Source organism: Carcharhinus amblyrhynchos, chromosome 7, assembly GCF_965287045.1.
Source record: "Carcharhinus amblyrhynchos chromosome 7, sCarAmb.v2.hapA, whole genome shotgun sequence".
NCBI lineage: Eukaryota > Metazoa > Chordata > Chondrichthyes > Carcharhiniformes > Carcharhinidae > Carcharhinus > Carcharhinus amblyrhynchos.
In genome coordinates, this window is record NC_137330.1 from 105,115,084 (window position 1) to 105,140,957 (window position 25,874).

Here is a 25,874-nt window from a genome sequence, read left to right on the forward strand (position 1 = left end):
ACACCCTCCCCAGGGACCCCCTGTAAATACTGACACACTCCCCGGGGACCCCCTGTAAATACTGACACACTCCCCAGGGACCCCCTGTAAATACTGACACACTCCCCGGGGACCCCCTGTAAATACTGACACACTCCCCGGGGACCCCCTGTAAATACTGACACACTCCCCGGGGACCCCCTGTAAATACTGACACACTCCCCGGGGACCCCCTGTAAATACTGACACACTCCCTGGGGACCCCCTGTAAATACTGACACACTCCCCAGGGACCCCCTGTAAATACTGACACACTCCCCGGGGACCCCCTGTAAATACTGACACACTCCCCGGGGACCCCCTGTAAATACTGACACACTCCCCGGGGACCCCCTGTAAATACTGACACACTCCCCGGGGACCCCCTGTAAATACTGACACACTCCCCGGGGACCCCCTGTAAATACTGACACACTCCCCGGGGACCCCCTGTAAATACTGACACACTCCCTGGGGACCCCCTGTAAATACTGACACACTCCCCGGGGACCCCCTGTAAATACTGACACATTCCCCGCGGACCCCCTGTAAATACTGACACACTCCCCGGGGACCCCCTGTAAATACTGACACACACCCCGGGGACCCCCTGTAAATACTGACACACTTCCCGGGGACCCCCTGTAAATACTGACACATTCCCCGGGGACCCCCTGTAAATACTGACACATTCCCCGCGGACCCCCTGTAAATACTGACACATTCCCCGGGGACCCCCTGTAAATACTGACACACTCCCCGCAGACACCCTGTAAATACTGACACACTCCCCGGGGACCCCCTGTAAATACTGACACACTCCCCGGGGACCCCCTGTAAATACTGACACACTCCCCGGGGACCCCCTGTAAATACTGACACACTCCCCGGGGACCCCCTGTAAATACTGACACACTCCCCGGGGACCCCCTGTAAATACTGACACACTTCCCGGGGACCTTCTGTAAATACTGACACACTCCCCGGGGACCCCCTGTAAATACTGACACACTCCCTGGGGACCCCCTGTAAATACTGACACACTTCCCGGGGACCCCCTGTAAATACTGACACACTCCCCGGGGACCCCCTGTAAATACTGACACACTCCCCGGGGACCCCCTGTAAATACTGACACACTCCCCGGGGACCCCCTGTAAATACTGACACACTCCCCGGGGACACCCTGTAAATACTGACACACTTCCCGGGGACCCCCTGTAAATACTGACACACTCCCTGGGGACCCCCTGTAAATACTGACACACTCCCTGGGGACCCCCTGTAAATACTGACACACTCCCTGGGGACCCCCTGTAAATACTGACACACTCCCCGGGGACCCCCTGTAAATACTGACACACTCCCCGGGGACCCCCTGTAAATACTGACACACTTCCCGGGGACCTTCTTTAAATACTGACACACTCCCTGAGCCCCACTGTAAATACTGACACACTCCCTGAGCCCCACTGTAAATACTGACATACTCGCCGGGGACTTCCTGGGGGACCCTGTAAATTCTGACACACTCCTCGGGGACCCCCTGTAAATACTGACACACTCCCTGGGGACCCGCTGTAAATACTGACACATTCCTGGGTGTCTTAACGTCCAAGTAATCACGGGAATACAAGCTGTCTCCACAAATGATATTTTTTAATTGCATATAGCGACCAAAATAGTATATTTGCTATGTCAAAGAGCAATCGGATGATGAAAAAGCAAATTTCTGACGACTTTAAGATCTATCTCAGGACTTGGGACTCTAGTTTGGAAGTCTACAACTTATATTCCAAATTGATGGCCAGCTCAGGCACAATGGGCCGAAGGGCCTATTTTAGTGATGTAAAACGCTTATTTTTTTAATGCTTTCTCTGATTGAGTGCCCATTAAACAGGGGCAGGAGCATGCACTTTATACAAGTAATCCCGAGATAACATTATTACATTGTCACCAATCCTCACGAGATCTGAGATCATTAGTCAGTTCATTCAGTGATACAGTTACACAGAGATTTATTTCCCGCTGTCTCTCTTGATCTCAGGTCCTGTCAAACCCCACTGCTTTTACATCAGATGCAAATTTAGCCACACTTCTGCTCAATCTACACCCTGGGATCAAACACAATTCAATCGTTTCATTTTGCTGTAACACTGAGTTGGCTGACAGCTGTACAGAAAACCACAGGTAAGGTCAGATTGAAGATCAGCAGCCTTCAGCTTTGCTCTGGAAAGAGGACAGGGGTGGGGGTGCAATGAACACTACATGCCCCACCCCCCCCACAACCCCTCCCTCCCACCCCACTGATCGGCACAACAGGGTACTTTAGACGAAGAATGATACATCATTTAATAGCTCACTAGATAAAGCCCATGTAAACTGGCACTGAGTTGCTGCAGTGAATTGTGTGGATGGTACACACAGCTGCCACTGTGCATCAGTAGTGGAGGGGGCCGGGGGGGTGAATGTTTGTGGAAGGGGTGTCAATCAAGCAGGCTACTTTGTCCTGGCTGGTATCGAGCTTCTTGAGTTGAGTATTTTGGAGCTGCACCCATCCAGGCAAGTGGTTCCTGACTTGTGCCTTGTAGATGGTGGACAGGCTTTGGGGGGTTACTCGCCACAGGATTCCTAGCATCCAAAACTCCAATCATGGACAGTTACCTTACTCAGTGTCCTGGCCAATATACATCAGTAAATTCATATCGCAAGAAACAGATTATTCAAACATGTGCACATTGCTGTTTGTGCACATTAGAAACACGCACATATTTCCCACATTAAACAATTAATCCAGTCCAAAAGTATTTTATTGGTTGCAAAGCACTTTGTTCTTTGCATCTGATCAAATACATGAATAGGATGGGAATCGAGGAATATGGTCCCTAGAAGGGTGGGGGTTTTAGTTCAGTTGGACAGCATGGTCGGTGCAGGTTTGAAGGGCAGAAGGACTTGTTCCTGTGCTGTAATTTTCTTTGTTCTTTGTTCAGTGGTTAGGAAAGGTGCTACAGAAGTGCAAGTTTTCTGTGTTTTCTTTATATGTCTGGGAATGTGCCCATGTGCCTGTATCTGGGAATATGTCCATGTGACTGGATCTGGGAATGTGCCCATGTGCCTGGATCTGGGAATGTGCCCATGTGCCTGGATCTGGGAATGTGCCCATGTGCCTGGATCTGGGAATGTGCCCATGTGACTGGATCTGGGAATGTGCCCATGTGCCTGGATCTGGGAATGTGCCCATGTGCCTGAATCTGGGAATGTGCCCACGTGTCCTGTGTGTGCCTGTCTCCAGGGAAACATTTGGCAGCACAAACCAGCAATCTTGGATCAGGAGGAGAAGAGAACATATCGTTTTCTTTGGCTGAACTGCACAACCATGAGTTCAGAGGGTTCTGTGACATTTTGTCCCAGTTGTAAAGTTCAGTGGTTTGGATTTTAAAAATGTTGACAGTATTTACAGTCTGGGACTGTGTGCAGTAGTGTGAACACACATTTTAATAGTTACTTGACGCTGTTTTATGTGTTGAAAGGAGGAATGTGAACATCTTCACAAAAGTGATCCTCTGAGGAACAGACAGACAGCACTGTAATAAATCAGGCAGATAAGTGATTGTGATTGCTCTGTATCATTGATCAGATTCCCGGCTCCAACAGTGAAAGGGTCACTGACCTCTGGTGGAATTGACCCTGTTACCTCTGCCACTGGCTCCTATTCTGCTCCAGGCTATCAAAGCAGATACTTTAGTCCCTATCCGTTCGTTCCGCTGACTGAATCTGCAATACTCAATTCCAGAGTATCAGTGGAAAGGGTTGCAATTGAGCCCAGAGAAAGATAAGCTGTTTTACACAAGATCCAACACGCGGATAATGAATGGCAAGGTCACAAACAACATGTCAAGTTCAACTGGCAATTGGTCCTCCCTCTGCTTTCACAGGAAAAGATTGTCTTTAATACAGTTCTCTGTGATATAGTGAGCCTGTTAGCCAGGGCTGGTCAAACATCCGCTGTATAACAGGCTCAAATGTTTTATCATTGTTCTTTCATCTGCCTGCTTATCCTCCGGGTCATATTCCCCCGAATCTGTCAAATCCAGTCCCTAGCCTGGTTGAAAAAGGAGGGTTGGGTGTGGGGCTACAACCCATTATAGCAAGTAGCTGCCATATTGCACACACTGGCAAAGAATGGACGGCACATTGGGGGGCATACATTTGATGGATGAAGATCGAAAGGATGTGCCAATCCTTGACAAGCCCAATCTTCGAAGCCAAATGTACGGACACTTTTCCCGTATGGGAGGATGTCCCAGGTGCTGAAAGCGATGAAATCCCCTGACTTGGTGTTTTAGGCATTGGCGAGATAAGATGGACAGGCGAAGGACGAATCAGCAGTGAGGCCGCATGATCCTGCACTCTGGACCAAAGAGCATCAGGCTCATGGAGTTGATCTCATGCACGATGGATACTGGGCAGAAGCATTTGTTGGGTGGAAGCTAGTAAACCATTCATCATCACTGCCAGATTGCATACACAGCACACCACAGTCACTGTCGCACAGGTTTACGCAGCAATCGAAACAGATGTAGAGGAGAAGAAAGATGAATTCTACCAATGGGACACGCTGGGCTAAGATATAAAGCTACTGGTCAGTGATGTCGATGTTAAGCTCGATGGCAACGGATGAGGAATGAACGACACAACTAGTCCCATTTATTAACAAGTTTGCTCAGGAAATAGTGAGCCTCTGCTGGCCTTCTGCAACAGCAGTGGGCTCTGTATTAGCAATGCCACAAGGACATCCACAAAAAGACATGGAGGTCTCCAGATGGTGAACAAGATTGACTCTATACCCATCTGCAGCAGATGGACAGCATCCTTACAAGATTCCTGGAGTTGTCGAGGTGCTGCTGTAGGAATGGATCACCACATGTGTTAGACAAGATGTAGCTGAAGCTAAAGAAGACCACAACAGCCATTTGCAGTGGAGAAACTGAATTTCAAGGACTAGTTTCCTGCTGGCCCTCTCTAACAGATTCAGAGTATTATTGACATTGGACAATAACAAGGAACAGTGGGGAATTTTCAAAGAGGACTTAAGGAAAGTGCCAAAGTGATCAAATGTGAGGAAAAGAGGAACCAACACTCTCTCTTCCACTTTCTTCTGTTGGGGAGAAAGATACAAAAGTCTGAGATCACATACCAACCGACACAAGAACAGCTTCTTCTCTACTGCCATCAGACGTTTGAATGGACCTACCTTGCATTAAGTTGATCTTTCTGTACACCCCAACTATGACTGTAACACTACATTCTACACTCTCTCCTTTCTTTCTCTATGAACAGTGTGATTTTTTTGTATAGCGCTCAAGAAACAATACTTTTCACTATATGCTAATACACGTGACAATAATAAATCAAATCAAAGAATAATGGATCACTTACTCAACGTGGAAATTGACTGATGAAAGAAAGCTGGCAAGGAGCAAAAGAGACCAGGAAAAGAATACTGAGTGAAGATGGTGAGAAGCACAGAAGACTTGATAAAGTCTTGAAGAAGAGCTGCAGGAGAGACCAACAAGGGTAGATAGAGGAGGCACAAGGAGCAGCAAGTCAGAATGACTCCAAGACACTGTACAGGATTATATGGGAACTGACTTGTTCAAGAAGCAACATCACCGTCCCAGTCAAGAGCAAGGACAGCAGAACATTATTGACAAGGAACAGAAGGCAAGGTGTGTGGAACATTTCCCAGCCCAGCCCCAACAACACACTCAAATTCAACAACAGCAAGGCACCCCAGCAGCAGAACATCAGTCTGAGAGAAATTGTCAGAACAAAAATCTAAAGGACAAGGCATCTGGTATTGATGAGATACTAGCAGAGCTATTGAAACTGGCAAAAACACCGTCATAACAGAGCTCATAGATGTGTTGAACAAGATTTGGACTACGGAGGATATCCCAGGTGACTGGAGGTAAGGAGTAATTTCCAAAGAAGGGGAACCTCAGTGACTGCATCAACATTGCTGCTGGTACCCAGCACGGTCTTCAGCAGATTAAGAACATACATAAGAACATAAGAAATAGGAGCAGGAGTAGGCCATTTAGCCCCTTGAGCCTGTCCCGCCATTCAATAAGATCATGGCTGATCTGAAGTGGCTCAGTTCCACTTTCCCGCTTTCTCCCCATAACCCTTAATTCCCCTGTCTATCAGAAACCTCTCTACCCGTGACTTAAATATATTTAGCAAGGTAGCCTCCACCACTTCAACGGGCAGAGAATTCCAGAGACTCACCACCCTTTGAGTGAAGAAGTTCCTCCTCAACTCTGATCTAAATTGCCCCTCCCTTATCTTGAGGCTGTGCCCTCTGGTCCTGCTGTCCTTTCTAAGCGGGAAGAATCCCTCTACCTCTACCCTATCCATCCCCTTCATTATCTTATATAATTGAGGTAGACATTACCCTTCATGAAAAACAGACAGGTTCTGAGAGTGGCAGATCGGGCTACAAGCTGATCTTTCTGTTCAGGAACACTCTAGAGCAGAATCTGAAGGGTTGGAAGCCATTTGTTATCAACTTAATTGAATTCAAGGAAGTTTTTGATAGCATTCATAAGCAGCAACTCTGGTACATCGCAAGACCCAATAACATCTTCAAAGCTTTATATCCTGAACCCCTTGACTGCAGCAAGACTGCACACTGTTCATTCCTTTTCCCCTTGGTTACCAATTTCATCATGAGGAGGATGATGATGGAATCCTATGTCAATACCAGCCAGTTGATGGTGCTGAATTTCACAGATGGCATAGCCTTGCTGACTGAAGAATCATACACTCCAGACATCACCATCTGTATTAAGAGTTGCGATGCAGAGGTTAGTCCACACATCAGCTGCAAGAAGCCCAAGACAATGACAACTGGATAGCAATGAGGCTCTCCCATTGTCACCGGGCAACTGAATATTGAGGATGTCAACTAGGTCCTTTACCCAGGGAGCAACATCTCCAGGGAGGGGCAATGTAGAAATCTACATGCACACCAGAATCAATAAAGCAGTTTCAGCCTTCCAGCAAATCCACATGGCCTGGGCATCCAGCACCATCAACACAGCCATATAACTGTGACTCCACATGCACATTGAAGCACCACCAGTCTATGCCAGTGAGACATGAAAGAGAACAGCAAAGGTGTCAGCTAAGTTGGATGTCTTTCACCAATACTTCTCACGTAAGATGCTGGGCTGTACATGGTGAGATAGCATCACCAGGGAAGAAGTAGTGCAGCAGACTGGCCAGAAGAGGCTGTGGGACATTGTGTCAGAGAGACACTGAGAATGGCAGGGCACATATTTCACCTCCCAGACAGAAGCCCTGCCAGAAGGACAGTAGAAAAGACCCCACCAGGCAGAAGAAGAAACAGGGTCGTAAAGAAAACTGGCAAAGGAGGACCTTCAAGGGCAGGACATCATCATGGCTGGAAGGAAAGAGATTATGATAAGTCAGAGCCAGTGGTGGAATCTTACTGTCCATTATTTCACTTTCACTGGAGGAACTACGTCATATTGTCCATGCCCATTTTCAACTATGCTGCACTGCCTCAGTGTCACATTGATGACATTTGGAATTCCCTCTTTACTAAAAAAAAGTCATCAAATTTTGACATGAAATGCTCATTTGGTTAATGCTACAGATGATACTTGGCTCAAGCAAAATATTTACATTTGTATATTTTTCCACCAGTGTAGGATCAAAGTGGCTTTAAAGTAGGCAAAGGAATAACTATGGATGTTGTCTGTTTGGATTGTTAGAAGGCATTCAATAAGGTTCCACACAAAAGATAGTTGGCAAAAAGAAGAGAGTGTGAAATTGGTGATAGGCTTTTAACAGGTTTTGAAATTCAGGTTAAGATTTTCTTGCGAGGGAGGAGTTTGGGATAAAGATTATGTCCTTGGATTAGTGGGATGTGAGAAGGAATATTTCCCAAGGGATCTGTTCTAGGATTCGAACTTTTCATCATATTTAGAAATGATTTGGATCACGGACAGTAAGTTGTATATCCAAGTTTGCAGACATTACTGAATTACAAAGAGCATTAAGTCTGAAGTTTCAGAGGGCTGCATTCAAACTTTATGATGGGATGAATAGAAGTTGAACTGTTGGTTGGGGGTCATGGTGTCTGGTAGCGTACAGGAAGTGTAGCATGTCTGTCAGTGAACAGTTAACCAATGCATTCCCATGTTATTTCTGGGTTTCAAACCAGCCATCACGAGTGACAATTTACAGAGATGCTCCAAACATGAAATTTAGTGGAGTTTGGAGTAGGAAACACAGCAGAAGTAACTGGTAAAATAGCGTCCAGACGATCAAAGACTGCACCTCCCCTTGGTAATGTCACTCTGGATGTGACCCCAGGGGCTATCAGGCCTTACAGCAAGATACCCTTCCCCTTCCAACAAAAGGAATAAGTCTGTAAGTAAAACGTATGACTGAAGGTTGCCCACAAGTTCAGCAACAGGACTGTGGTGGCACACACATGAAGTTAATGCTGAAAGTGGGATCAGACAAACATTCACTATATTTCCGTTCCCATTTTGGATCACAGTCCAGCACAAGGTTTTATTCTTTATAGATATAGGTTGATGCAGGAAGCAAGGGGAGAACTAGCTGGGGCCCTTAACAGATATCTTCACATCCTCTTTCACCATGGGTGAGGTTCCAAGGGACTGGAGAATAGCCAATGTTGTTCCCTCGTTTAAGAAAGGAAGCAGGGATAATCCAGGAAATTATAGGCCAGTGAGTCAGTAGTGGAGAAGCTTTTGGAGAAGATACTGAGGGACATATGCACATTTGGAAGATAATGAACTGATTAGTGACAGGCAGCATGGTTTTGTACAGGGAAGAACATGTCTCACCAACTTGATTGAGTTTTTAGAAGAAATGACAAAGATAATTGATGAGGGAAGAGCTGTGGATGTAGTTTATATGGATTTTAGAAAGGTGTTTGATGTGGTCCCACATGGCAGACCGGAACAAAAATTAAAATCACATGGGATTTGGGGTGGGCTGGATAGATGGATATAGAACTGGCTTGATCATAGAATACAGGGAGTAGCGGTAGAAGGGTGTTTTTCAGAATGGAGAACTATAGTGGTGTCCTGCAGGGATCAGTGCTGGGACCTCTGTTGTACACAAATGATCTGGAGGAAAATGTGAGTGGTCTGATTAGTATGTTTGCATTTGGCACGAAGGCCCACTTCCCCGCCCTATCTCTTTAACCCCACACATTTACCATGGCCAATCTAACCTACATATCTTGGGACACTGAGGGGAAATTAATATGGCCAATCCAGCTAACCTGCACATCTTTGGACTGTGGGCAGAAGCTTGGAGGAAACCCACACAGATACAGGGAGAATGTGCAAACTCCACACAGACAGTCACTGGAGACCAGACTCGAACCCGGGTCCCTGGTGTTGTGAGGCAGCAATGCTAACCAATGTGCCATCCTCTGATCTCTGCTTCGAACATACTTGATTACTGATAAAAGATTCTGAAGTTTTACCAACCAGAAGGCATTTAATAAGGTTCCACACAAAAGATAGTTGGCAAAAAGGAGAGCGTGTGAAATTGGAGGTAGGTTTTTGACAGGTTTTGAAATTTGGGTCAGGATTTTGTTGCAAGGGAGGAGTGTGGGATAAAGATTATGTCCTCGGATTAGTGGGATGTGAGAAGGAATATTTCCCAAGGAATCAATTCTGGGATCGGAACTTTTCACCATGTTTAGAAATGATTTCGATCACAAACAGTAAATTGTATATCCAAGTTTGCAGACTTTACTGAATTAGAAGGAGCATAAAGTGGTATAGTTGGGAGCAGAAGTTTCAGAGCAACATGGGGCTGGATTCGAACATTGTGATGGGATGGATAGAAGTTGGATTGTTGGTTGGGTCAGGATGTCCCATGCCTCCTTATCTCAATCCTAAATAGCTGACTTCCAATTCTGAGATTGTGCCCCTTGGTTCTGAATGCCCCACCCCATCCAGAGGGAACATCCTTCTTGCATCTGTCCTGTCAGACCTTGTTAAAATTTCATACACTTCAATTAGATCACCTCTTATTCTTCTAATCACTCAGGAATACAGGGCCGATCTCTTCATCACTGTTTGTCAGACAATCATGTCATTGCAGGAATCAGTCTCATTAAGCTTCAAGACAAGTATATCCTTCCTTAGATAAGGAGACCCAAACTGCACACAATACTTCCAGTGTGGTCTCAGCAAGGCTCAACACAATTGCAGCAAGTCACCTTTACTGCTGACCCCAAATCCTCAGGCTTATTGCCGACATAGCACTCACCTTCCTAACTGCTTGTTGCACCTGCAAATTAGCTTTCAGTGACTCGTGAGTAAGGACATCCAGGTCCCCTTGGACTTTTCAATCTCTCACCATTTAAAATTGAATACTCTGCATTCCTGTTTCTCCCGCCAAAGTGGATATAAAAGATCCCATGGCACTATTTCGAAGAGCAAGGGAGTTATCCTTGGTGCACCAGCCAATCTTCATCCCTCAATCAACATCACAACAACAAGTTATTTGGTGATTACCACGTTAGTGTAAATTTGTGGTGTGCTATTTCACTGCCATCTTTCCATATTATAACAGTGGCTACACTGCAGAGAAGGACAACATTTTGCTGCAAAGCATTCTGGGATGTTCAGTGGCCATGCAGAGCGTCATATAAACATTAATCTTTCCTTTGATGTCAATGGAAAAGACTGTTTAGCCAATAAAGAGAGAGTAAACTGAATTCATAACGGCAAGGTGAGGAGGTTTCACTTTCCAGGATAAAATGTAACAGACAGCTGCAGTAAGAATGACCATTTGTCCCACATACAATACTGGCCAAAAATAAATTGCTGGCAGCACTGCTTAGATGGAGGTATTTGCATTCTTGTTTTAGTCTTGTATGTAGGTTACTGAATTCTGATTAATTCCAGAATATGTGTACATTCCAAGACCCGATACCAGATGGGATGATTTAACATAATTTCCAATGGCCTGTGTTGAATTAAATGCTAATTAAAATATACATCAAGCTAAAGAATGTTGCTGGAGGAATACTCCAGGATAATGGTCCCATTCCTAGAACTAGCCTAAAGATTTTTCACATTAAAGTTTGCTGCTTTTCTAATGAAATTTGAGCAACGATATCTTTTAAAACTTTTCTTAAGCCCATTCAGAGCTTCCGTCTTCCAGACTTTGCACAGCAGATGCCTGGATTGAGGCGTACAAAATCTGGTGTTCACCACACGTCTCATTGCTCACGATACTGTACCCTGGAGCATTCGCTGGAGAAACCCTCAAGCAAAAACACTCAACAACATTCAGGCTTGGGCCAATAAATAGTAAATAACATTCATGCCACATAAGTCATAGAGCACAGAAAAAGCCCTTCGGCCCATTAAAGTTTATTTATTAGTGTCACAAGTAGGCTTACATTAACACTGCAGTGAAGTTACTAGCAAAATTCCCTAGTCGCCACCCTCAGGCTGCTGTTTGGGTACGCTGAGGGAGAATTTAGCACGGCTAATGCACCTAACCAGCACGTCTTTTAGGACTATGGGAGGAAAACAGAGTGCCCGGAGGAAACTCACGCAGTCACAGAGAGAACGTGCAAACTCCACACAGACAGTGGCCTAAGCCAGGAATTGAACCTGGGTCCCTAGCACAGTGAGGCAGCAGCGCTAACCACTGTGCCAACATGCGAGTCTGCTGTGACAATAACTACTACTAAAGTTGTGCTAATCCCATTTTCCAACACTTGTTCCATATCCTTGAATGTTATGATGTTTCAAGGGCTCATCCAAATATTTTTTGGAAGTTTTAAGGTTTCTGGCTTCCACTACCTTCCTGGTCAGTGCGTTCCAGATTCCCACCACCCTCTCAGCGAAAAGGTTTTTCTCAAATTCCCTCTGAGTCTCCTGCCCCTTACCCTAAAACTGTGCCCCATAGTGATTGACCCCTCAACCAAGGGGAATGGCTGCTCCCTAGCCACCTGATCCACACCTCTCATAATCTTATACACCTCAATCATGTCCCCCCTCAGCCTTCTCTGCTCTATAGAAAACAATCCAACCCCATCCAGTCTCTCCTTATAGCTCAAATGCTCCACCCCAGGCAACGTCCTGGTGAATTAAGTCTGTACCCCTCAGATCCTGTGCAATCACATCTGCCCTATAGTGAGGTGACTAGAACTGCACACAGTACTCCAGTTGTGGTCTAATCAATGTTCTGTCCAGCTCCAACATTACCTCCTTGATCATATACTCTATGCCACGACCAATAGAAGCAAGTGTCCCTGATGCCTCCTTAACTATCTCATTCACCTTCTCTGCCACCTTCAGCAATCAGTGAATAAGTATCCCAAGATTCATCTCTTCCTCTGAGCTTCCTGCCATTCATTAAGTACTCCCTTGTCTTGTTATTTCTTCCAAAGTGCATTGCCTCACACTTATCAGGGTTAAATACCACCTGCTACTGCTTGGCCCATCTGACCAATCCATCTATATCTTCCTGCTATTAACATGCTATTAATAGCATCTTCTTTGCTATTAACCACCTAATCAATCTTGGTGTCATCTGAAACTTGGTTAACATTCTCCCTATATTATCATCGATACCATTTATTTATACAACAAACAATAAGGGGCCCAGCAGTGAATTTTGTGGTACACCATTGGACCACAGTCACTGGAACCGACATGGATACCATCATCACACATGAGAACACCATCCACCAGGTACATGGTAAATACTCTTGCAACTCAGCCAACGTTGTCTACCTGATACGCTGCAGGAAAGGATGTCCCGAAGCATGGTACATTGGGGAGACCATGCAGACGTTACGACAACAGATGAATGAACATCGCTGGACAATCACCAGGCAAGACTGTTCCCTTCCTGTTGGCGAACACTTCAGTGGTCTCGGGCATTCAGCCTCTGACCTTTGGGTAAGCATTCTCCAAGGCGGCCTTCATGATACACAACAGCGCAGGGTCGCTGAGCAGAGACTGATAGCCAAGTTCCGCACACGAGGACAGTCTCAACAGGGATCTTGGGTTCATGTTGCACTATCTGTAACCCCCGTGACTTGCCTGGGTTTGCAAAACCTCACTTACTGTACTGTCTGGAGACAATACACATCTCTTTAACCTGTGCTTAATGCTCTTTCCACTCACATTGTCGGCATCTTTAAGATTTGAACAGCAGGTTAGTTGTAAAGATTCGCATTCTAATCAGTAATCTGTAAACTGTCTGTGCTTTAGATGCTCTGTCTGAGGCCAGAACTCTCCATTCACCTGACCAAGGGACAAACCTCAAAAACTTGTGAGTTTACTACCAAATAAATTGGTTGGACTTAAACCTGGTGTTGTCAGACTTCTTACTGTGTTTACCCCAGTCCAACGCTGGCATCTCCACATCATGACAGCCTTCTAACCCAGCTTTGTATCCTATTACTAAGCCAGTTTCGGAACTATCTTGCCAAGTTTCCCCAAATTCCATGTGCTGCAATTTCCTTAATCAGTCTCCCATGTGGGACCTTGTCAAAGGCTTTAAAATCCATATAAACTACATCAACTGCACTTCCCTCATCCACACAATCACATTTTTGAAAAATTCTATCAAATTTGCTGGGCATGACAAGTGTCAGACAATGACCATCTCCAACAAGAGAGAACCTAACCATTGCCCTTCGACATTCAATGTACTACCATTGCTGAATCTCTCACTATCTACATGCTGGGGGTTACCATTGACCAGAAATTGAACTGGACCAGCCATATAAATACTGTGGCTACCAGAGCATGTCAGAGGGTAGGAATCCTGTGGTGAATAATTCACCTCCTGACTCCCTAAAGCATTTCCACCATCTACAAAACACAAATCAGGAGTGTGATGGAATGACAGCAACTAGAACAACACTCAGCACGGTTGCATAGTTATTAGCACTGCTGCCTCACAGCACCAGGGACCTGGGTTCAATTCCCAGCTTGCGTGGCAGTCTGTGGGGAGTTTGCGTGTTCTCCCCGTGTCTGTGTGGGTTTCCTCTGGATGCTCCGGTTTCTTCCCACAGTCTGAAAGATGTGTTGGTTAGGCGCATTGGCCATGCTGAGTTCTCCCTCAGTGTACCCGAACAGGTGCCAGAGTGTGGCAACTCAGGGATTTTCACAGGAGTTTAATTGCAGTGTTTATGTAAGCCTTCCTTGTGACACTAATAAATAAACTCTACTTTAAAGAAGCTCAACAACATCCAAGGTAAAGTAGCCTGCTTGATTGGCATCCCATTCATCACCTTCAACATCCATTCCCTCCACCACTGACTCACAGTGGCAGCTGTATGTACCATCTACGTGATACACTGCAACAACTTGCCAAGGCTCCTTTGACAATACCTTCCAAATCCACTACCTGAACCCTAAAAGAACTATGTCATATTCATGCTGCTCTGCTCACAGCTTGGCAGAGTGCAGATAAACTTACTAACTGACTGCCAGAGCACAACACCCAATAAAAAGATCCTGGGAATTTCAGCTCAGATCACTAGGATGTGCCAGGATAATCTGCTGGTGGCTTGCTGTAAAACAGCACATTTATGTGTCCAAACCTGCGGTCCTCTTTCTTCCTCGCTTGGCAAATTCTTAGGAGTGAATTTAAATAAAGACAAAAACTGCTGCTTGTAAAGCCATAAACAACATGTGGCTGTACTGATAGCTCTGTTTCCAGTTGCCCGGAGGCCCAGCAGATAAATTACTTAGAGCCTGTCCATCCCCTATCTTTCCTGTGGATAAGAACTGAAGCTGTGATCATTTATCCAGCTTCCCAGTCTTGTATATAACTCGAGCCAGTTTGGGAATCACTGGAGAAGTGAGAAATGGAGGCGTGACACAGCAAATAATAAAGGGCAGGTTTTGTGCTGGGATTTTCTTTGTAAATAATAGCTAGTTTTAAACATTGAGAGTCATTTTTGATTCATGGAAACTACACACTTTGTTTTAGAAGTCTAGCTCTGGTAATGCTCATTCTGTCATTCCTCCTGGGCTGGATGCTTGCTGGATATTATTCCTTAGGGGCGGCGCAGTGGTTAGCACTGCTGCCTCACAGCACCAGGGACCTGTGTTCAATTCCTGGCTCTGAGTGTAGTTTGCATGTTCTCCCGGGTGCTCCAGTTTCCTCTCACGGTCCAAAAGGTTAGGTGCATTGGCCACATTAAATCCTCCCTTAGTGTACCCGAACAGACACCAGAGTGTGGCGACTTAGGGATTTTCACAGTAACTTCATTGCAGTGTTAATGTAAGCTTACTTATGACATTGATAAATAAACTTTGTGACATATGAATGCTTCCTACTGTAACTAAAAGATGATTTAAAGGGAAAAAAACTTTACAGCAAAAAAATGCAAGCATTTGTAAGATAATGTAAGTAGTATTTATGGTGGTCAGAGAGTTGAGGGGAGATAGAGTTAATGTAAATATATATATTATCAGTACCATAGAATCACATGACAATAGAGTCTGAAGAGAGATAGCTCTATGTGGAGCCTCGTGCTGAGGTCATTATATATAATTAGAGTTATGTTAAATAAAAGATGGGTTTATTAACATCCTTGCCTCCAGCAATAGCTGTAAATCAGACCACCAACAACTCCAATGGTCATAACAGGTAGTGACAGCAGAAAACATGACAAAAGAAGCAACAAGTGAAAAGCTCAGTGCAAGAAACAACCAGAGTGAAACAACTGCAGAATAAAGACAGCACGGAAAAATCTTCAGCGGAACTCCAGGAAAAAGGAAACCCTGGATAAAATCCTACCTTTACCGGAGCACTTTGACTATGAAGGCCAGGATCCAGCCGAGATATGGCAGAAGACTAGCAAAGGACAGGTCAGTACATTACGCTATAAGGTGGAGATAACGGCATTGGACTGGGGTGGGTGCAGTAAGAAATCTCACAACACCAGGTTAAAGTCCCACAGGTGTATTTGGTATCACAAGTTTTTGGAGTGACTCACCTGATGAAGGGGCAGTTCTCATGATTCTAAATAACTCTGTTGGACTTTAACCTGGTGTTGTGAGACTTCTGACAGTGCCTTACACTACAGGCAGTGGAGAGGTAATGGTTGTACAGGCATAAATAAAGGCACAGGAATTGTGAACAAGTTATCAAGGCCACTGATACTTACTTCAGTCTCCAAGAAACATCAGTATTGAGCAAACAAAATTCAATCTCCAGGGACCAGGAGGAAGCATAGATTCCCTCATTAATAATTGATAAAGATTGGCTGAGAATTGCAAATATGGAACACTGAAAAATGATCCAGGATTGCCTCGCTATAGGAGTCATAGAAGAGACTGGGGACAGGATTCTCTACTGTTCGCTGGTGGTAGGATTTTCCAATCCTGTCGGCAGCCATTCCCCACACCGCCCTCCCCCCCCGCAACGGATTGATTTCCTGGCAGCATGGGGCGGAGGAAATCCCAGTGTCCCATCACCAGGGAGCAACACACTGCCTCCCGCTGCTGAAAAACACTCGGAAGGGAGGTTGGAGAATCCCACCTTTGTCTGACTTGCTTCAGTCAAGGAAAGATTTGACTCTATCGAAAGCTGTACAGATAATACGACAGGTAGAAGTGAAAAAACAAGATAACATTTTCAGTGGAGGTGAAAAAGAAATCTTGTGGAGTTAAATGACTGATACAATAGAATAGAACAGAATCCCTACAGTGAAGAAGGAGGCCCTTTGGCCCATCAAGTCAATGCTGACTCTCTGAAAGAGCATCCTATCCAGGCCCACCCCTGTTCAATTCCTGTAACATCATGCATTTCCCATGGTTAATCCACCTAACTTATACATCTTGGGACACTAAGGGACAATTTAGCATGGCCAATCCACCGAACCTGCACATCTTTGGACTGTTGGAGGAAATCAGAGCACCCAAAGGAAACCCACGCAGACACAGGGAGAGCATGCAAACTCCACACACACAAGCTGGGGATCAAACCCAGGTCCCTGGCACTGAGGCAGCAGTGCTAACCATTGTGCCACTGTGCCACCCAAGAAGTCTTGGGAGAAATTCCAGGATCAAATGACAACCACTGAAGCACAGATATTGTGGTCAATGAACACAAAATAAACTTCATATTAGACACTGGGGCAAGAGTTTCAATTCTTTAAGACACAGAACAATGTCTGAAGCCAGATTTCCTCCAACCATTGACCGTAAGATTCCACAGTCCTGAAGGCTGAAAGTTGAGGGACAGTTAGCTGCTAAACTCCAGTAGAAAGGTAGAGAAACTTTGTATGTGATCCACAGCAAAAACAGTTCACTGTTCAATTGGAAAGCTTGCACAGGTCTACAACTCTACAAAAGTGAGGAATTAAAAAGCTCAGCAAAGTCAAAAGAAACCAGGAAAGAGTCCTCAAAACTATTCAATAAATAAAAGCAAATTACTGCGGATGCTGGAATCTGAAACCAAAAGAGAAAATGCTGGAAAATCTCAGCAGGTCTGGCAAGTTCCAGTTTGCAGGTCCTAACCGCCTGTGGGTGTGCAATCTCTCTATACCTCCATCCCACACCAGGACAATCTGCAAGCTCTTCGCTTCTTTCTTGAAAAGAGGCCTGAACAATTCCCATCCACCACCACCCTCCTCCAGCTGGCTGAATTTATTCTATCTGTCAACAACTTCTCCTTTAACTCATCCCACCTTCTCCAAATCAAAGAAGTAGCAATGGGTACCCACATGGATCCTAGCTACACTTGTCTTTTTATGGGGTATGTGGAACATTCCTTGTTCCAGGCTTACCTCCCCTCCCACAACTCCTTTACCGGTACATCGATGACTATTTTAACGCCGCTTCATGTTCTCATCAGACCTCGGAAAACTCATCAACTTTGCTTGCACTTTCCACCCCTCCATCGCCTTCATCTGGTCCATCTCAGATGTTTCCCTTCCCTTTCTTGACCTTTCTGCCTCCATTTCCAGCAATAGACTATCTATCAATATGTAAGGGGAAGCTGATGCAATTTTTTGAGAAAGCGGGCTGACAGAGCGGGAAATCGAGAAGTGAAATATGCTGTATAAATGCTTTGCAGGGGCAGGTGCTTAAAAACAAGTATGAAATCAGTTGCTCGCAGTCAAAGTAGTCATGGGTTGGGTATGATAAAGAAACGGTTACTGCGAACCATAAAAAGGAGGAATAGGCGCCAAAGATAGAACAAGGGAAGAGAGATGTAGGAGGGTGAAGCTAGCTGAGCAGTTCACGATAAGGGAGCGTGGAAACCAAGGACAGAACTAGCTGAGCAGTTCACGATAAGGAAGTGCGGCACGGGAGCCAATTAACAAGGGAAGGGAGATGTATGATAAACTGCATAGGCATATAAGGCAGAATCATGTATTGTGTGTGTGTGTGTACCTGTGGGACTGCACCCTTTCTTGCAAGATTGAATAAACTGACGTAGAATGACTCCGCCGTGTCTTTGATTTCAAGAGCAGGGGGGGAAAGGGAAGTGGGATCGGTGTCCCCAGAGGTGTCTCTTTGGATGGGCTCGACGGTTGAAACCTAACGGTGACAACTAAGCCGATCGAGTTCCCCCCCCAAGGATTGAGTCAGTTGCTCGGGTGTAATCCATACAAACTGACTGGCCTCGGGTTGGGTACCTCCTACTTCTCACACAAATATCATTACTGACTCCCACAGCTATCTAGATTACAGCTCTTCGCACCTTACATCCTGTAAAGACTCCATCCCTTTCTCTCAGCTGAGCTTTGACAAAGGTTCTTCTGGACTTGAAACATCAACACTTTTCTCCACAAAATTATTCACTGGTCAGAGGTTTGAAACCAGTACAAGCATTCAAATATACGGTAGGAGCAGGAGTAGGCCACTCAACCCCTCAAATCTGCTCCACCATTCAACAATTCATGGCTGATGTACTTCCAGCCTAAAGACAAAAACGACATTAATTTTGCCAACTGAGGAACTATGGGCACTCCCATGGCAGCTGTTGAGAGGATTTGCCAATTTATGAGCACAAGACCATTATGTCATGTAACGCAATTGCCAGGAATTTCCTCAGGAATTGTCTTGCTCTGTTGCAGGAACTTCAGCAGAAGCCCCATTTTACACTTGGGATTCCTCTGGAACTTCCACCAGTGGGTGCAGAAGAACCCTCATAGATATTTTTAATATCTTTTCATGGGGTATTGGCCTGCCCTGGCTCCCATACTCATGCTAGAAGTTACATATACATCCTTTGCAAAATAAAAGAATGTGCTCATGCACTGCATCTTTTAATAAACATAAGCTTAGGGGCAGCCATTCCCTGGTTCATTCCCCATGGCAATGCCTTGACTAGAGTTGACTTGTCTGGTTTGATTTTAAAAATGTGGCAGTTAACTGTTCCCTGGTATAATCTCTATGGCAGTGCCTCTATCAATCAGAGTCCACTTCTCTCCAATCCAGCACCCTTTTTTATAAGTAGTAAGTGTTGTTCCCTTTGAAATTTGGCATTCTTGTGCCTGATTGATGAGTACAAGATGAAGAGCTTCAACCGCATGTTTCAATTTTTCAGCAAAGCTTTGACTAAGTTTGATCTTTCTAGAAAATGCTATTTATGACTCTACAACTGGCACCGCAGAATAAACAGATTCTAAAATAAATTGATGTGTCTGCACGTTATTCGGCCCTGTTATTCTAAGATCAGGAAGTTCTAAAGGGGCAGAAATGAGACAAACTATAGTTTATACATTTCCATATGCATTACTGCCCACTTAGAAGGCAACTAAAGCTCCACACACTTTATACACTTACTGACCATAGGGATAAAGCAGTCAATAAATTTAAAAAGACTTATTAACTTTTGTCTGGTCATCTTGCCAATCAACGCACAAAAATGATTAAAATGCACACAGAAAGCTTATGTGAATGAATATTGAGATCACTAGGCCAACAGGGGAGTCTGTTACTCATTTTTTATTTACTAATCAGAGACTGAATGTGTCACATCTGGATTCCCAATCAGCCACATGTGGCTAATATATTGCACAACACTGTGACAACAAAAACCATTTATTGAGAAACAGGCTTTTGTGTACAGTGAAAACACAGAAGAATGTACCGGAACAATGAAAGCTTGGTGGATTTTATTGAAGAGCAGTGTTATTTTGATAGCTATAGCTGATGTGGAGATCATGAACCCATTGCTATTACCTTCCCCTCACCCCACTCCTATTGCCTCAGTCTACCTGTGTTGCCTCAGTCTACACATATTGCCTCGGTCTACACGTGTTGCCAAATAAATTCTCCCAACTTCAAAGTGATCAAAACCGTACAAGAGTTAATAATGAATCTTCGTGCTATGCCTGGAGCAACCAGCTTTCACTTTTTCTTCGCAGTTTCCGTAGGAAATTACTTTTTTCTCCAAAAAGAACAGATTGCTGCCATCAAACTGTTAATGGGAAAACCTGCTCTCTGAACAACTCTGTCCAATTCTGAGTGGAGAATGGACGGACATATCCAGGCACATTAAACACTCATATATATGCAGAGAATAGAGTCATAGGGCAGGATTTTCCAGTCTCACTCACCCCGAACCAGAAAATCCTGCCCAAGGTCAATGGACCATTCTATGGTCCACCCCTCACCCACTCCGATTCCTATGGCGGGCAGAACTGTAACATTCTGGCCACAGAGTCATACAGCACAGAAAAGGCCCCTTAGCCCATCAAATCTTCACCCATGATATCTAGCACCAGAAAATGCAGGAATCCCATTTTCCTGCATTTGTCCCATATCCTTGGATGTTATGATATTTCAATTGCTCATCCAAATATTTTTTAACGGTTATAAGGTTTCCACCCTCCACTACTTTCCCAGGCAGACCCTTCCAGATCCCTCCCACCCTCTGAGTGAAAAGGTGTTTTTTTTCCCCTCTGAATCTCCTGCCCCTTACCCTAAAACAATACCCTTTGTGATTGACCCCTCAACCAAAGGAAATGGCTGCTTCCTAATCACTCTGTCCAAACCCCTCATAATCTTAAAGACTTCAATGTTCAAACTAAATTTTCCAACGGTGGCTTACATAATTAAACACTCCACACCATCCTGGTTATCCCCACCCTGCTACAGTTTAATGCTCCAGTGACATACTTAACAGTGAAATAAGCTGAATTCACAAGCTTACATGAATCATGCCAATGGTTCAGGCCCGTTGAGGCAGCATTGGCAGCTTCATCTCCTGTACTTTGAATGACTAACACACATGACTAAGCGTGATTCCACAAAGCATGCTCAGGAATTTAAGCACCCTTGCAAAAGAGTAACCCTGCCTTACCCCTGTCATTAACACCAAGAGCTCCGAGGAACTTCACCCTTAGCACAGCACACGTGACCAGCTGCCTCTTCTCACAACAACACTGAGATAAAGATTCATTTGCATTGTTCCCTGCTCAAGGGGAGGGAAGGTTGAAGTGTACACAAGTATAATTCACACAGAGACTTGTTCATTGATTCAAGAAATATAGATTTTCAAATCTCAACTTTAAAAGTTTGGAAAGTGAACTCTAATATAATCACACTTACACTGCAAAGAGCAAGAGCCATACTGGCACCCATTTAACCCCCATCCAAACTTCCCGCCTATTTAACCCCCACTCAAACTCCATTTAACCCCCCCAAACTTCCCCCACTTAACCCCCACTCAAACTCCCCCCATTTAACCCCCACCCAAACTCCCCCATTTAACCCCCATTCAAACTCCCCCATTTAACCCCCACCCAAACTCCCCCATTTAACCCCCACCCAAACTCCCCCATTTAACCCCCACTCAAACTCCCACATTTAACCCCCACTCAAACTCCCCCATTTAACCCCCACCCAAACTCCCCCCATTTAACCCCCCAAAATCCCCCCATTTAACCCCCACTCAAACTCCCCCCAATTAACCCCCCAAAATCCCCCCATTTAACCCCCACTCAAACTCCCCCATTTAACCCCCATTCAAACTCCCCCCATTTAACCCCCACCCAAACTCCCCCATTTAACCCCCACTCAAACTTCCCCCATTTACCCCCAAACTCCCCCACTTAACCCCCACTCAAACTCCCCCCATTTAACCCCCAAACTCCTCCATTTAACCCCCACCCAAACTCCCCCATTTAACCCCCACTCACTCCCCCATTTAACCCCACCCAAACTCCCCCATTTAACCCCCACTCACTCCCCCCATTTAACCCCCACCCAAACTCCCCCATTTAACCCCCATCCAAACTCCCCCATTTAACCCCCACCCAAACTCCCCCATTTAACCCCCACCCAAACTCCCCCATTTAACCCCCCAAATGTCCCCCATTTAACCCCCACTCAAACTCCCCCATTTAACCCCCACTCAAACTCCCCCATTTAACCCCCACCCAAATTCCCCCATTTAACCCCCACTCAAACTTCCATTTACCCCCCAAACTCCCCCATTTAACCCCCCACCCAAACTCCCCCATTTAACCCCCACTCAAACTCCCCCATTTAACCCCCACCCAAACTCCCCCATTTAACCCCCACTCAAACTCCCCCATTTAACCCCCACCCAAACTCCCCCCATTTAACCCCCACCCAAACTCCCCCATTTAACCCCCACTCAAACTCCCCCATTTAACCCCCACCCAAACTCCCCCATTTAACCCCCACCCAAACTCCCCCATTTAACCCCCACCCAAACTCCCCCATTTAACCCCCACTCAAACTCCCCCATTTAACCCCCACCCAAACTCCCCCATTTAACCCCCACTCAAACTTCCATTTACCCCCCAAACTCCCCCATTTAACCCCCCACCCAAACTCCCCCATTTAACCCCCACTCAAACTCCCCCATTTAACCCCCACCCAAACTCCCCCATTTAACCCCCACTCAAACTCCCCCATTTAACCCACACCCAAACTCCCCCCATTTAACCCCCACCCAAACTCCCCCATTTAACCCCCACTCAAACTCCCCCATTTAACCCCCACCCAAACTCCCCCATTTAACCCCCACCCAAACTCCCCCATTTAACCCCCACCCAAACTCCCCCATTTAACCCCCACTCAAACTCCCCCATTTAACCCCAACTCAAACTTCCATTTACCCCCCAAACTCCCCCATTTAACCCCCACTCAAACTCCCCCATTTAACCCCCACCCAAACTCCCCCATTTAACCCCCCAAACTCCCCCATTTAACCCCCACTCAAACTTCCATTTACCCCCCAAACTCCCCCATTTAACCCCCACTCAAACTTCCATTTACCCCCCAAACTCCCCCATTTAACCCCCACCCAAACTCCCCCATTTAACCCCCCAAACGCCCCCCATTTAACCCCCACTCAAACTCCCCCCATTTAACCCCCACTCAAACTCCCCCATTTAACCCCCACCCAAACTCCCCCCATTTAACCCTCACTCAAACCCCACATTTAACCCCACCCAAACTCCCCCATTTAACCCCCCACTCAAACTCTCTCATTTAACCCTCACCCAAACATCTCCCATCCCATTTCTCCCACAGCCAAAAATCAGTTTCCAAATACACACAGCCCGAGGGGTGATCCACTGCTCCACCCCCTCCCCAAACCTGAAAGTACAGCAGGAGTGGGGCCATAATCATAGTACCACAAGTTTATTTATTAGTCTCACAAGTCAGCTTACATTAATACTGCAATGAAGTTACTTTGAAAATCCCCTAGTCGCCACACTCAGGTGCCTGTTTGGGTACACTGAGGGAGAATTTAGCATGGGCAATGTGCCTAACCAGCGCACCTTTCCAACTGCGGGAGGAAACCAGAGCAAACCCAGGCTAACATGGGGAGAATGTGCAAACTCCACACAGACAGTGACCCAAGCTGGGAATCGAGCGAGGCAGCAGTCCCCATTTACCTAAATAATTTACCCACTGTGCCGTCCCCATTTACCTAAACTGATGATATTCCATAATATCCTCACTTTTGAATAAAACTAAATGCAAAGAGTTGAAAGAAGATAAGTGCCTGGGGCGGCAGTACATTTTGTTAGAACTGACAGTGGGCAGGTTGCTGGGAGGGGGCTCTCTCTCCATCCCAGGTTTGCTGAGTTAAATTGCAACGTGTTGTCTCCAGCACCCAGAGTGTAACTCCCTCCCTACCACCCCGACAGCTGCAAGCTCTCACTCACCTTCCGCCTGCCCTGAAGGAGGGGGTAGCGACAGCAGTCCCCCCCTGCCCTCCTCTCCACACTCCCGGCTGTCGCGCTGGCCCGTCTCAAACTCCTGACATAAGTCACTCTCCTCCCGCTGCCCGCGGGGCTGGGCTCCCCGGCCGCCTGCTGCTGCTCCTGACCCCGGCTCCTGAGCCCCGAGCCGGGGGACCAGAAGCCCCGATAGCCGGGCAGCACCGCCGCCAGCAGCAGCAGGAGGGCGAGGGAGGAGAGGCAGAGGGGCAGCATCCAGCGGCAGCGTGGGGCAGCAGTGCCTGCGGGCATCAGCCTCCTCCAGGACATGGCTGGCACCAGCTCCCCCCTCTCTGTCTCTCTCTCTCTGGATCCTCAGACTGACTTTCTGAGCTCCTGCCGCAGTGAGTGAGCACAGGCTGCCAGATCAATGAATGAGAGCCAGAGACACCAAACTCCTGCTCAGTAATAACGCCGTGCCCACCCCCTCTGCCTTCACCTATCCCCATTCCCAGCCCTCCCCCCAAACCAGCTCCCACACCCAAACCAGCCCCCAGACCCACCCTCAAACCGGCTCCCAACCCCAAACCAGCCCCCAGCTCCCTCCCCTAAACCAGTTCCCAGACCCTCCCCCTCAGAGCCGTCAAACCCTTCCCCATATTGCACACACCCTCCAGTGTCACCCTCCTCCCATTCACACTCAGTGACTTAACCTCTTGCTGTCTGTATCACAGCTTGGTACTGCTCCTGCTCTGTCCAAATCCGCAAGAAACTACAAAAGGTTGTGAATGTAGCCCAATCCATCACGCAAGCCAGCCTCCCGTCCATTGACTCTGTCTACACTTCCCTGTGCCTCAGCAAGGTAGCCAGCATAATTAAGGACCCCACGTACCCCAGACATTCTTCCACTTTCTTCTGTTGGGAAAAAGATACAGAAGTCTGAGGTCATGTACCAACCGACTCAAGAACAGCTTCTTCCCTGCTGCTGTCAGACTTTTGAATGGACCCGCCTTGCACTAAGTTGATCTTTCTCTGCACCCTAGCTATGACTGTAACACATTCTGCACTCTCTCCTTCTCCCCTATGTACTCTATGAGCAGTATGTTTTTGTGCGCAAGAAACAATACTTTTCATTGTGTACTAATACTCGTGACAAAAGTAAATCAAAGCAAATCTGTGGAGAGTGGAAGGACTATTACTTACGTGGCGAAAAACTGCAGCAGGCGACAGTGCAGAGGGACCTCGGGGTCCTTGTGCATGAGTCGCAAAAACCCAGCTTGCAGGTGCAGCAGGTGGTCAGGAAGGCGAATGGGATGCTGGCCTTCATAGCGAGGGGGATTGAATATAAAAGTAGGGAGGTCTTGCTGCAGCTGTATAGGGCATTGGTGAGGCCGCAGCTGGAGTACTGTGTGCGGTTTTGGGCGCCGCACCTGCGCAAAGATATTTTGGCCTTGGAGGGAGTGCAGAGGAGGTTTACTAGGCTGATACCGGAGTTGAGGGGGTTGAGCTATGAGGAGAGGCTGAATAAACTAGGCTTGTACTCGTTAGAGTTTAGAAGAATGAGGGGAGATCTCATTGAGACGTATAAGATAATGAATGGGATGGATAGGATAGAGGTGGAGAGACTCTT

At 46.3% G+C, this 25,874-nt stretch overlaps 1 protein-coding gene across 1 annotated transcript in view; it reads right to left on the reverse strand.

Annotated features, from left to right (window-relative positions):
* Positions 1-24,657, reverse strand: part of mettl24 (methyltransferase like 24) — a 111,012-nt gene extending 86,355 nt beyond the window's left edge. Inside the window, exon 1 of the mRNA XM_080193383.1 lies at positions 24,251-24,657. Within this exon, the coding sequence (XP_080049509.1) occupies positions 24,251-24,574 (324 nt within the window). The 5' untranslated portion in view covers positions 24,575-24,657. The remainder of the gene's footprint in view (positions 1-24,250) is intronic.
* Positions 24,658-25,874: the final 1,217 nt, after the last annotated feature.